The following is a 14,822-nucleotide window of genomic DNA, read 5'->3' on the forward strand; positions in this document are numbered from 1 at the left end:
CAAAGTTGGCTGTTCTGCAGGTAGACCTTTCTCATGGTTACTTGGGACACAGACTTCTTTCCTCTTGGGCTTCCACCAATCCCCAAAGCCCTAGAGCCCTTTGTCTCCATCTGACAGGTGGGGATGAAGGGGAGGGGAGACACACGTGCTCTTTCTCCACTTCAGCCTGGAAGTGACTTGCATCACTTAGGCTCAGATTCCAGTGTGATGCCAGAGAGCTCAGAAATGGATTCCTTGGCTGGGTAGCCACTTCCTAGCAACAACTGCTCACTATGGAAGGGAACAGCTGGCCACTCTGCCACACACTGATTTTGAGAAGACAACACAATAGATTATTTTCCATATAATTTCCGTCTCTCAGGGTTGAATCTTTAAAGGTTTAACAAGACTAATGATTGTAATATCAAATTAGGATTTGTAGCAATTTATAAAATACTCAGGTAATACCCATTTGTGGTGGAACGTGTCTATGTGTGTGATGGGTGCTGCGCGTGGTGGAAAAAATGATCCTTCAGCCTTATTGGGTTTTCCTACATAATGGAGATAAAGGTTTTTGATGGTTGCCTTGGATGATCACTGTTCTGTTAGCTTTCCTAGTAAAATTTGACTTTGTGAGCATAGTACATCTGAGGAGGGATTTATGTGTTCCTTTGTGGTTTGTTGAGGCAAGAGGAGAGGGCAGCTGACCATGTTTGCTATTGTTAAAATCAGGAGACTTTCTCTCCTCCCTTTACAGTAAAGAACATAAAATTGAAACACACTATGCAGCTTGAAGACAAGTCTGAGCCTGTGTTTGGGAAATTAAACAGCCTGAACACGTCATTCATAGTAAGTTAAGGTGACAGCACATCTGATCTGAGTAGCACAAAGTACAATTCTATTACATTCATATTGTTTTTTGTGCCCTTCAGAATTTGCTAATCACCTGTGGCCTGCTAGACCTGCTGAGCAGTCCTGCAGTTGAGTGGGTGGGGGTATTTGAAGGGTGGTAACCTGAGTAGCAAAAGCAGTAATCTACTACTCTACAGCATGTATTACTTTGCATTCCTATCTCCTCTCCAATTATTATAGTAAAGCATCGGTAGGACGAAAGGTAGAAATGACATCGGTGAATATACTCATAATGACTGCTTATCAATTTACCCCTGTTGCCTTTTTCATTCTTTGCAAGTGGTCATTTTCATTTAACTGATGCTGCCTCTCTTCATTAAGAGGTAACAGTACATCAAGGCAGAACTATTTAATTTACCCAAATGATAATATCTCCTTGCGCTTCTTTTCCATTTCCATGTCAAATTTTTGATTATCAACATTAATTTTGCTTGAAGTCAAGGATCAAATTGTCAATGCAAGCCAATTATATAAATTTGCTTGTCACTAGTGGACTTTGGTCTGCTGGTTGTTCCTTTGTAACGTCCATTCATAAATAGAAAAATTGCATGGGCTGTTCTTAAGTGTGATTCATGGTCATCATAGGAGAAAAGTTCTCAAATTCTTTTTCACATCTGCCTTTCAAAGAGTTCAGTTGTATTTCTGCCTACATTAAGTGCTTTTCCTTTTGCATGAATATTAATTTTCTTTCCAAGGGTTTGATTTGGCTGTGGCTTTTCTGACCTGATTCCCTTCTATATCATATGCTCAGCTCTTATATTCAAAGTAGAACAAAGCAATAGCTAATAAAAATCCAGTATTATAAAGCTGCAATACAACAAAATTTTAATTCAACTTTCTCTCCATTGTACTATGCTAATACAGATTCTAACATGTTTTTATTAAACTTCTGTCCAGCAGAAGCAACTTTATGAAGAGCATGTAGAATGCAAACCGTGATACAGCTGGGCCAACACTCACTGGCTTTCCCTTTACTTTCAGTGTCCTACACCTGTACTGCTCTAGGGAGAGCCCAGCTGAACCTTGCAAAAGAGTGCACTGGTCTCTTTTATTCTTGCTGTTCCAGAAGATGTAACATGCACTAGGAGGAGGTGTTACATTGTATGACCACAGTAAAGTCCAGAAATGAAAACGTGTAAGATATCCCTAGGATATTTCCTAAACACAGCAAACTTCAAGTCTCTGAATCAGCTACCTGGAAATGCTTTTATGGGATATGACATTTAACAAGGATGGCTGTGCCTAGGAGAATATTGACAAGAACCAAATAATATTCTAAGAGGGCAAAATGTGTGTGAGTCGTAATGTAATTTCAAGAGTATTTGTGTCCATTTTGAACATCCTTTCTCACCTACTCTTTCAATCCCACTTTTATTCTTCTATAAAGCCTTCCCAAGCCTTTAAAGATATCAAAAAGCAGTAAGAACTCACTGGACTACCCCATAAGTCATGTCTTGCCAACCCAATCTATTCTCCACAGAGGGACATCTTAACGCATAAACAAAATAATCTCACTTCTGTTTCCTGTTGCACTTAAAACAAAATCCTAATTTTTTGCCATGGCCTGGAAGGTCTTGCACGAATGTGACCTTGCCTATCTTTCCAGTCTATTTCACACCTTCTCCCACCTTTGCTCATTCTGTTCCAGTTATATTGTATTTGTTCAGCAACTTGAAATTGCTAAGCTATTTCCCACGTCAGGACCTTTACACATGCTGTAGTCTTTGCTGGAACACAATTATCCCAGTTCTGCTGAGCTGTATCCTTCAGGTCCTTCAATTCTGAACTTAAATGTCACCTCTTCAGAGAGGCCTTTCCTGGCTACCGTGTTTAAAATAAGTTTTTCACATTCTCACCCTCTTCATCTATCTTGATGCCTGCTTTGCTTTCTATGTATTATGGTATTTGTTTACTTTCTTATTATCTCTTTCTCCTACTAGAACATAAGCCTTACAAGGGCAGGAACTTGTCTGTCTTGTCTTTGTATCCCCAGCACCTGGCACAGGGCATCACACAAGCGGGTTGTTTGTCATTGTTTGTTGAACGATGGTTTTTATGGTCCTTCCATGGTGGGCTTTTTCCTTCCCACAGTGTCCTTCTTTATAGGGGCAGTTCTTTGTTTATAATTCGTCTTCCAAAAGGAAACTTACAAATGACTTTAAAAAAATTAAAATGTAGTGTATAGAAGCAACCTTTCAAAAACTGTGTTTCCAATGACAGCCTTTAGAATCCTATGTAGGAGCCCTTAGAATTGCAATACTTTAAAAATGAAGTGAATAACTAGCACATGGCACTGTTCCACACAAACATGATTTTAGTTATATTCACTTCTCCACCCCTACGCAGGTTCCGTGATGCGTTACAGGAGATAGAGCCAGGCAAACCCCAAATCTGAAACTTATGAATGAGGAATATAAATAAGGGATGGCAAATGTGACTTGGGGAAGAGGAAAAGAGGAGAGAGGGCAGATGACTGGCTGGTGGCTGTGGGAGGAGTTGGGGCCTGAGGCTGGGGAAGGACCTTCCATTTCTTAGCAGTGTGAGGGTCTTGTGGCTTCCAAGCTTGGTTGGTTTTGTTTTGATCATGCCTCAGAGGTGTGCCCCCTTGTTCTGTGGTTGGATCATTTCCAAAGCTTATTGATCCTGGAGGTTGGGGCCCCAGAATGAAGGTGGAAGCAGGTGGGTTAGGGCATGCCTGAATAGAGGGAGGCTTTTTCCATGGGTCTTCTGGTCTGTCTAAGAAAGGGACTCTATGCTGGCCCTGGGATGCGAACATAAAGGAGCAATGGGCACCTCCCCCAGCTTTCCCGGGAAAGACTCACAGCTCCCCAGCCAAGGCTTCCTCACACCCAGGCCAGCTTTTCCCAGCAGAGGAAACTTCCCTCTCCAAGGCCTCCTCTGTTCTGAAGCCCAGAAATGGGGTCAACAGGAAGACTCTCACTTCTCACTTCTCCTCAGCTATCTACGGAGATACCCAGGAGTGAAACCCACCGACCTACATTCCCCCAAAGGAGCCCTAGGTCTTACTGTAAGACTCTCTTTCTGTGAGTGACTCCACACAATATTCCACCGGCCGGCTGAGCTGTTGCTAGCTGAGGTGCTGCACTTTTTACCCCACCACATATTCCCAGGGAGTGTTGTTGTTGCTCTTCCTCCAGCCATCTCCCCACATTGATTGCCTAGCAGAGACTGATTTTAGCACTTCCTTCCTGGTATAAGGCCTTACAGGTTATTCTGCTGAGTGGAGAACAGGGCTCGAAGGGCTTTGGTGTGATTGTCTTCCTTGTTTTCCCCTAGGGTCGCCCTTATTTGCCTTCCATTTTCAACAAAGGAAAGATGCTCCTGTGGGACAATGGAGGGATCAGGGGTCAGACAGGCAGGCTGCTCCCTCACCTAATCACTGCCCTCACCATCCTTCCCCATTTCCCTGTGGACCTCCATAGCCACCTCTGCGCAAGGTTTGCCACAAAGGGAACTAGATGACCGAAAACAAGCCTCACTCACCACAGTGTGAGCTGTCATGGCAGAGGGAACTTTTAACTTCATGACTTAGATTGTTTTTTGGCTAATTTGTATGCCTTGCTGTGAGAAGTGAATGTATTTCTTTTAAACTACAGGAAGAAAAAAAGATAGCCAGGTGCGGTGGCTCACACCTGTAATCCCAGCACTTTGGGAGGCCGAGGTGGGCAGATCACAAGGTCAGGAGTTCGAGACCAGCCTGGCCAATATGGTGAAACCCTGTCTCTACTAAAAACACAAAAATTAGCCGAGTGTGGTGGCGGGCACCTGTAGTTCCAGGTACTCAGAAGGCTGAGGCCGGAGAATCGCTTGAACCTGGGAGATGGAGGTTGCAGTGAGCTGAGATCTCACCACTGCATTCCAGCCTGGGTGACAGAGCGAAACTCTGTCAAAAAAACAAAAACAAAAAGAAATCACACTGGCCACCAATATGTCTAGGTAGAGTGATAAACACTCTGCCTATAATTGAGGGCCTCATGACACTAAACATGACAGCTACGCTGTGTGACTGCCAGCATACCCCAGATAATCCCCGGATGGGCCTCTGGACTCAGAAAATATCAATGTCCCTTCCAGGTGGTGGGAATTTTGTTTTGTCTTGCTCTCTCTATTTTAAATTAGAAAACAGACTAAGAAATGGTTAAATGTGTTTGCCAGAAAATATTCAAGTGTAAGGCAACAGTTTCCAAATTCCCTGCAGAGACTGGGCACAAGGGAACATTGGCAGCCAAGCCTGTTATTAAGAAGGTCACAAGATGCCATCTGTTACTGCGTGCACTTTACTGTTCAAGCATAACATCAACTAGGAGGTGGCTGCAATTGATTTTGCCTGTGAACTTAAAAGACAGAGCTATGGTGGACACCATAGTGATTTTAGTAGGCTTATATGAACAAACCATGTGTCTGCCTATGAGACGGGTGGGAGTTACATGGGGAGAAAATAGGGAAAAGGTGAAGCATTATTTTTAGTTCTGCCCTTGGTTATAGCTCAAATGTAATTTGGGATGCTCCTCGGTGATTTTCCTTTTTTTTTTTTTGTGCCTGGTTGTAGCCGTTTACTAAATATGATAGAACTGCCTTCTTTATAATTACCAAGTTAAGGCAGATAAAAGGGGGAGGGCACGAATAAAAAGACAGATAAATGAACTGCCTTATTCTTTTGCTCCCAAAGAATAAAGGAATGAAAAATCCTTTTAAAGGATTTATAAAATCCACAAGAAAATTAAAATGGCACAATCAATACCCACCTGCCCTCTCCTAGATTCATCAGTTGTTAATATTTTGCCACATTTCCTAACATTTGCTTTATCTAAATCTCTCTGTACTGATGCCTATATATACTTATTTGCTGGAATGCTGAGAGTAAAATTAAAATATCATAACAGTATATCCTAAATACTTCTTCATGAGTCTCCTATGGATAAGAATGTTCTCTTACATAACCACAATATTATTATCCCACTCAAAAAAAGTTTGACATTGTCTTAAAGTCAGCTGATTAGAAAAAAAGAAATTTAACGTTGCTAGAATGATTTTTATCTAATATATAGAACATTGAATGACTTATTCTTAAAAATCTGTCAGGAAAGAGATTTGCTCTCTAATCTATCCCAATGGTTAACGTATCTCTCTTTAAGACAATGATACCTTATATTTTTGAGACATTTTGAAAATTCTGATGAAAGCTCTGGAACCTATCTTCAAAAAAATATTCGTAAAGACTGTACCGGTTTGAGGCCTGTTAGGAACTGGGCCACACAGCAGGAGGTGTACAGTGGGGAGCAAGCAAAGTTTCATCTGCATTTCCAGCCACTCCCCATGGTTGGCATTACTGCCTGAGCTCCGCCTCCCATCAGATCAGTAGCAGCATGAGATTCTCATAGGAGCACAAACCCTATTGTGAACTGAGCATGCAAAGGATCTGGGCTACATGCTCCTTATGAGAATCTAATGCCTGATGATCTGTCACTGTCTCCCATCACCTCCAGATGAGACCATCTAATTGCTGGAGAACAAGCTAGGGCCCCCACTGATTCTACATTATGGTGAGTTGTATAATTATTTTATTATCTATTTCAGTGTAAGAATAATAGAAATAAAATGATGTAAGAATAAAGAATAAATATAATATGCTTGAATCATTCTGAAACCATCAACCCTGCACCTGCTCACCCACCTTCCATGTTTCCATTGTCTTCCCTGAAACTGGTTGCTGGTGCCAAAAAGAAGGGGGACTGCTGCATAAAGACACTTACACTGGCCAAGAATACACACATCTTGGCTGATTCTAGGTTGTATTGTTCACATTGAATCTAAATTCTCCTCCTTTTTGTACATACAATTTAAGGCCACAGTACTCGAAAAGGATGGAGAATGGCTTGTCTTTACCTTCCAGCATTATGTTTTGTGTTCATGAACCTTCATTTCAAATGACAGGCAGGTGGGAGATCAAAGTATCCCCAACATATTAAAGGAAAGCAGAATCACAGATAAGGCTGGCAGTTGCACTATGACAGACACCCAGTAGGTGGACTAAATGATTAGAAGACCTGCAGGTATACTTCCAGACTTGAGCTTCTCTGATTCTGCAAGCCTATACTTGCTTTCTTGATAATTTGCTTTTAAAAACTAAATACCTGTAACCAGGAATTACAGGAAATACAGGTATTTCCATCAGTGTTGGTACAACATTTAAGGACCTAATACCTAAAGATAGAATTTGTTGGTAATTACGAAGATATTTAGTTTTATCAACAACAAATTGCCTAATTCAGTTACAGTTCTCAGACTGGGAAGTGGGAGCAGGAAGGTAGATACATACTGGCAAATTAGGGTAACATTAAATGTCCTTAATTAAAAGGCCAGCTGAAGCTGCCAAGGTCAAGCTGTACCTTGGGCTCTATTTTGTGAACTGTGACCTCGCAAAGAGAAGTCATTAGCTAACCGTACTCCAACATATGTGAGCTTAACACTGGTGAAGAGGAACACTGGTTCCTCTCCCTATACCAACTAAAGAAAATGAGAGACATTTCTAGTTCAGTGAGAAAAATGACCAAGTTGGCCGAAATATAAGCACAAATGTATAAATACCTAATGTTATGGTCTAGCACAAATTCTAATGTCTGTTTTTTTCCCCATAATGCACCAAATGCCCTCAAAATTACTTTCTATAAAACTTTAATATTATAGAATCATATCACTTACTAATTAATGATTAGTATAATTCTTGAAAGGAAAGGTAACAAAAAGCTAGTTAAGCCTCTGGGAGGCCTGTGGGATTTATAAAAGTCTTACAGAGCTTTGAAAGGCTAAGAATTCACAGAGCATGGAACAATCAGCACTAATTGTGAAGGATAAACTTCTTATCCGTCTGCTTTTACTGTGGCTATGAAAAAGTGGGTTTTTCTTGAATTTAGCTAAGTAATTGTTAAGCTCTTTGACTCTGGCTTAAGATACCTTGTTTTTAAAAAGAAGTTTATCAGCATAAAATAGCACACAAAACAATGAACATTTGCCACAGGCTAGTTCACTCTCTCGACTTATTTCTAATGCCAGATCCCATCATATTACATCAAGCAAGACACCCTTTCAGCATTTTCCCCTGATTTTTAATAAAATCACACAAGGTAACTCAGTATAATTCATCATTAAAAAATCAATCTGGGCACCATGGCTCATGCCTGTAATCCCAGCATTTTGGGAGGCTGAGCTAGGAGGATTCTTTGAGCTCGGGTGTTTGAGACCAGCCTGGGCAATAGAGCGAGAACTCATCTCTATGAAAAATGTTGAAAACTTAGTGAGTGTGGTGGCACATTCCTGTAGTCCCAGCTTCTTGGGAGGCTGAGGCAGGAGGAGCACTTGAACCTGGAAGTTGAAGGTTGCAGTGAGCCATGATCATGCACTGCACTCCAGCCTGGGTGGCAGAGCAAGACTGTCTGAAAAAAAAATAAAGAAAAAGAAAGAAAAGAAGAAAAGCGCAAGTGAAAAAGCACAATGACATTGCATGTTCTCACTCGTAAGTGGGAGCTAAGCTATGAGGATTGCAAAGGTATAAGAATAATGCAATCGACTTTGTGGACTCAGGGGAAAGGGTGGGAAGTGGGTGAGGGATAAAAGACTACACTTGAGTATAGTATACACTGCTTGGGTGATGGGTGCACCCAAATCTCAGAAATCACCACTGAAGAACTTATTCATGTAACCAAACACGACCTGTTCCCAAAAAACCTATTGAAATAAAAAAAATTAGAAAATTTTAAAGAAAGAAATAAAAAGAAAAAAACCCATAATGAGCTACTCCTTCACATCCATTAGAATGGCTATAAGTGCAAAGACAATAACAAATGTTGGGGAAGATGTGGAGAAACAGGAACCTTCATTCATTGCTGGTAGAAATATTAAAATACAGCCACTTTGGAAAACACCTTGGCAATTTCTTTAAAAGTTAAACAGAAATTAATAGCAGAATCCAGCGACGCTACATACAGGTTTTTACCCACTAGAAATGAAAACACATGTCTACACAGACTTGCATGTGAATGCTCATGGCAGCATTATCCATAGCAGCCAAAACTGGAAACAGCCCTAATGTCTGTTACCTGGTGAATGAGTAACAAAGTCTAGTATATTCATACAATGGAATACTATTCAGCACTTTGTAAAAAAAAGAACAAAATACTAAAACAGCTGTAACATGGATGAACCTCAAAACACTGTATTGAATTAAAGAAGTCAGACATAAAAGATCACAGAGTGTATGATTCCATTTATATGAAATGTCCGGTAAAGGCAAATCTATGGAGAAAGTAGATGAGTGGTTTTCTGGTGCTGGTGTTAAGAAAGGGGATTAACTATAAAAGAGCAAAAGGAATCTTATTGGGGTGATGAAAATACTCTAAAACCAGATTATGGTGATGATTGCATAACCTGGTAAGTTTACTTAATTCATTGAACTGTGTACTTAAATTTTGTTGATTTTAAGTTTTTAAGTGATATATCAATAAAATTGTTTTAAAAAATACACCTGAACTTCTTAAGACCTTAATAAAAATTTACAGCCTCAGAATTTCAGCAGTCTTGCTTCTCTCCAATTCTAAGAGTGTAAGCTGTGTCTCTTAGGAGAATATTTCAGACACAAAAATGTTTATCTCTCCCAAAAGCTCCAGAAGAATTACTATGAATTTAACTCGTACGGTTTTGTCTTACCTGTTTGATGCTTACTTTTAAAAAGATATTATTCTTAATTGACACATAATAATTGTATATATTTCTGGAGAACAGTGTGGTATTTTAACACATGTATACAATGTGTAATGAGTGAGTCCGGGTAACTGGCATATTCATCACCTCAAACATTTATGATTTATTTGTGTTGGGAACATCCAAAATCCTTTCTTGTAGCTATTTGAAAATATGTAATTTTCCAGAGATATTTCAAATAAAAAAAGAAAATATACAATAAATTATTGGGATTTTTTTTGAGACAGAGTCTTGCTCTGTTGCCCAGGTTAGAGTGCAGTGTGCAATCATGGCTCACTGCATCCTCCACTTCCCAGGCTCAGGCAATCCTCCTGCCTTAGTCTCCCTAGTAGCTGGAACCCCAGGTGCCACCATCACACCCAGCTAATTTTTAAAAATTATTATTTGTAGAGACAGGGTCTCCCTATGTTGCCTACGCTGGTCTCAAACTCCTGGCCTCAAGTGATTCTCCTGTCTTGGCCTGCCAAAGTGCTGGGATTACAGCCATGAGCCACGGTGTCTGGCCATAAATTACTGTTAACTGTATTCCCTCTACAATGTTATAGAACACTAAAATTTATTCCTCTTATCTAGCTATAATTTTTCATCAGATGCTAAAGGGAAACAGATGATGTGTGTACAATTTGTGGTAGTAGCCTAATTGGAAGTGTAAGAAATTTTATTCTAACACTGCTTTTAATCCTGATTTTCCCTCTTCATGTTCATGCAGGACTATTCCCTGATATAACCAGGCCCTTTAAAAAGTCATTTGATGTCAAGCATGGAGTGGTAAGTCCAATGTTTCTCAGCGATCACTTACCTAAATTATTGTACACTGCATATTATTCGTTAAAAAAAAAAAGGGGTTAAAATTTTAAAAAACAATATTCACCAAACATTTATTCCTGAGTGCTTATTTTGTGTGTAGCTTTCTATTAGGTGATAGGATCACAACAATAACCAAGGTTACAAATTGTGAACAACTGAGATACTGTGCTTTTATCATCACCAACTTTTCCTCTTACCCATGCAGAGGAAAAATTATTATATACTGGCAGTTAAAAATAACTTTCCTCTGATTGTAAACATTCAAATAATACAGAGTAACACAGTAAAGATTATCTGAAATTCTTTCCCTTCCCCCAGGGACAATCACTATTTTCATTTCAGTGAACATCCTTATAAATGTCTCTCTATACTTTTGTATACATAAGGATACATGCATACACACAGTCTATTGATGAGATCACACTGGACACTGTCCTCTGTAACCTGCTTTTATCCCTCAATATTTTCATGGACATCTTTCAGTGTTAATCAACATAATTATTTGTTATCATTTTTAATGGATACATAATATTTTATTAACTGACTCCATTACAATTTAAAAATATGCCATAGGCCGGGCATGGTGGCTCAGGCCTGTAATCCCAGCACTTTGGGAGGCCGAGGCAGGTGGATCATCTGAGGTCAGGAGTTTGAGACCAGCCTGACCAACATAGTGAAACCCCATCTCTACTAAAAAAAAAAATACAAAATTAGCTGGGCATGATGGTACGTGCCTGTAATCCCAGATGCTTGGAAGGCTGAAGCAGGAAAGTTGCTCGAACCCAGGAGGTGGATATTGTAGTGAACTGAGATCGTGCCACTGCACTGCAGCTTGGGCAACAAGAGTGAAACTCTATCTCAAAAAAAAAAAAAATATATATATATGTATATACACGTATGCCATATAAGGAGGCATTTAAGGTTTTCTAATTTATAACTACTGTAACCCATACTGTGATCAACAAAATTTGAATATACGTTTTTGCAGCTGTAAAATCATCTCTTCAGGGTACATTCGCATAAGAGGAATTCTTGGGTCAAGAGTACACTTGTTTTACAAGTGGCCAAACTGCCTTCCCGAAAATTGGCTTCGTGCCCCAGTAGTGCGTGAGAGTGTCTGTTTTCCTATATCCTCTCTAACACTAGCTTTAAAATATAATCTTGATGTTTTCCAACTTGATAGATGAAGATAGTTCAATTTTCTTTTAATTTCATTTCTTTGATTATTAGTGAAGTCAAGCACCTCCTCCTATGTTTATTCATCATTTATAGTCCTTTCATGAATTGTAATAGATTCTCACTATTTGTGGTTATATTTTGTAAAATCACCATGAATACTGAATTAAGGAATACTGAACCATTGTTCCTAAAGGAAATATAAGGTTAGATTCCTGGGAGCCTCCAGTCACTACATCTTTGCCGACTGATCAATATATAATTTTGTTTTTACGTATGTTTCTGTTTAAAGACACTTAATATATGTTGTTAATTTATTAAGATTGAACTCATGGCTAACAGCACTATAACTAATGCCAGAATGGAGCTTAATTAATTTACAAATACATTTTAGCAAGTAGGTGAATTTGCAAATACAAATTTGTGAATAATTATATTTGAATGATAATGATAGTATATTTCCTTTGTCCATTTTCCTACCAGGGTGTTTAGCTTTTTCTTATTGATTTGTATGTGGTATTTTCATATTAGGATTGTACTCTGTTGTCTATATTTTACTGTTATTGTTTGTTATTACAGTGGTGGTTTTTTTTTTTTTTTTTTTGAGACAGGGTCTTGCTGTGTTGCCCGGGCTGGCCTTGAACTCCTGGACTTAAACAATCTTCTGTCTCAGCCTCCCGTGTGGCTGAAACTACACTGCACTCACAGTGGTGGCTTTTGACAGCAGTATCAGTGCTTTCTGAATGCAGGGGGTGGGGAGGAGCAATGTTGGGAAAATGAATTTTATTAGATTTCTATTATTATGAAAGTGGTTGGTATTTATTTCTATCTCTTCTTTTTATAGGCACATCAAATTTGGGATTTTGGTGATTGTTTTTCAACACCTTCAAATTATGGAAAATACTGTAAGCCCCATCCTAAACTACTACTTTATATCTATTTTCTGGCCTTTATTTTAATAGTGGTCTTCATGTGATATTTCCACACCTTTTGCATGTCTGCTTCCTTCCTCCTGGCACCCACATTGTTATATCATGTTATCTCTCCTAACAATACAAAAGGTAGGATGCAGAAATAACAGGAGGGAGAAATGCAAGAGGCATATGTAAAGATTTGGATCTATTGATTTAAAACAATGTTTGGGAATGTCAGGAAATTTCACTTACGGTAGACTTTGTTTATCACAAACACTCATACATTGGCTATCTCTTTACCCTAGGTGTAAGACCTAAAAAGCCAGCACAGGAGGCCCTGATAAACTACAGTCGACGAGGGAAAGGTGTCCTAAAGCATGTAAGCATCTTTCTACTTGCCCTGCAACAGTGGATCTCTGGGGGAGAGTCAGGAAGTGGGGTTCTCAGTGTCTCTACATGGCAGCAGGGGTGGTGGCCTGTGTATGTTTAGAGTTGGTATAAAAGTATTCCCTAAGTTACAATCAGGCAAAAAGCAGAGCTGTTCTGATAAGATAAAGTCTTTCTTAAAGCATCATGAATAGTTTCTTGGGTGGATCTCTCCACAGCTGTTTTGGAAACAAGCCCTTAAGAGGCTTACAGCAGTTGGAATTTCTATTATACTGTCCGAATTTTCATTGGTGACTTGCTGGGTTCTGCCTGTTGTGAAGAAGGGAGTTCTCCGATAGTCCTGCCCTGCCGCGTATCCACCCTGGGTGCCCGGTGGCCAGAGTTTCCCTCCCCATGTGCCCGTCCTGCCACCCATCATCTACCGTCCCTGTTTCCCCGAAATGACCCTCCAGACCAGGGATTCTCTCCTTCCTGATTAGACGTTCTCAAAACCCAGGGCTTTTAAACAGATTGTTAAAATGGGGTTCTTTTTATGTTTAAATTTCTGGCAGAGACTCTTAGAGAGTAAGTTGAAGGAAAGAATAAAAACTGGTTTCTGCATACAAGTTACAACTATTTTTGCTATTCTATTACTTTATTAAGATTTCTGTTTAACTTTAAAAAAACTCAGACTCATCCAAAGTAATTATGTTCATTATACCATGGGTTTGATATGCTCGTTATGTGTGTTAGGAAAAAACAAACAAACAAACAAACTCTGACCATTAAAGTAAAAAATGTTATACAAGTACTACCTAACAGTATCACAAGAACCACCAGTTATACATACATTTCACTTTGGAAATGCTGGTCTTTGGGCATTAACTAGCAAATCTGATACATTTCGCTAATGGGAGAGGGTTGAATGACCCATGCTGGTTCCCAGGCGACTTGTCTATTTTAATGATGGTCTTCCAGAAATGGTGCAGTTTTTCTAGACTTTTCTGCTTAGGACCTGATAATGTTCCCAGGCAGCATTTCAAACATGGAAAGCCAGTGCGGTGGCAGACTGTGGAGGGAGTTGTTTGGGGGCGTTTGTAGCCGTGTGGTCCCCTGAAAGTTATATTGTGTGGTCAACCAGGGACATCGCTTCACTATAGGGTTGATGCCTGCTTCTAGGAAGGGTAGATGATTTCCTGAAAGTACACTTACTGAAAGCTGGCCTCTTGGGAGTTGCTTGGGAGAATCATTAACTATTGTTAAATAAATAAATCCCTCTTGCCTACATGGAATTGTACTGGTGCCAAGCAATTCCATTGCCAATCAGTGTCTGCAGCTGTTCTGGGGAACAGTTGCTTCTCTCTGTAAGGTTCTTCCCCAACCCCTCCCAGAAAGGGAATTCTCTATACTCAAAGTAGCCGCTTTTAAGTCAACCATTCCCAACAAATAAATGACATTACATCCTGCTCTTGTTTTTGTGGTGCAATAACAGACTAAAAGTACATACACGTGCACACACACCACACAATTAATATGGGGCGCATATTTGGAAAACCTTGGACCTAGAGTCCTGACCAAAAAAACAAATCATGACTTTTTATTTATGAGACAAGGCAAATCTTAATATTTTAAATATATATACTTTGAAGGAGAACCAGCACTGAGATATATAAATGCCCGATTTCCTGCATCAAAGCAATAAGTAGAGATTGAATGAAATTTTCAACGATCATTAGCACTATTCTTAGTTTTGAAAGTACTTGCTTGCTGGGTAGTGCCTTTGGTAACCATTCTCTAAATATTTATATTCTTGTGTCCTATCTTGAAGAAGTTCCTGATGGAAACTGGAGAGCAGAGCATTCACATCCAGGAATGTGGGGACTAGAGGAA

General features: G+C 39.6%; 1 protein-coding gene across 4 annotated transcripts in view; it reads left to right on the plus strand.

Annotated features, from left to right (window-relative positions):
* The window catches only part of CUNH4orf51 (chromosome unknown C4orf51 homolog), a 71,236-nt gene that overhangs the window by 25,942 nt on the left and 30,472 nt on the right, over nt 1-14,822 (plus strand). For 3 of the 4 annotated variants that reach the window (XR_004438159.1, XR_004438158.1, XM_033215401.1), the window contains exons 3-5: nt 10,379-10,437; nt 12,497-12,557; nt 12,872-12,945. Coding sequence is in view for 2 of the 4 variants with exons in the window: in XM_033215401.1 (XP_033071292.1) it covers nt 10,379-10,437; nt 12,497-12,557; nt 12,872-12,945 (194 nt within the window). In the remaining 2 variants the exon portion in view is untranslated. Of the gene's footprint in view, nt 1-10,378; nt 10,438-12,496; nt 12,558-12,871; nt 12,946-13,171; nt 13,377-14,822 lie in introns of those variants that run through there. The other variant, XM_033215400.1, reaches the window with a different exon arrangement.

This window comes from Trachypithecus francoisi, unplaced genomic scaffold, assembly GCF_009764315.1.
Source record: "Trachypithecus francoisi isolate TF-2019V2 unplaced genomic scaffold, Tfra_2.0 Lachesis_group1, whole genome shotgun sequence".
In the NCBI taxonomy this organism is placed as follows: domain Eukaryota; kingdom Metazoa; phylum Chordata; class Mammalia; order Primates; family Cercopithecidae; genus Trachypithecus; species Trachypithecus francoisi.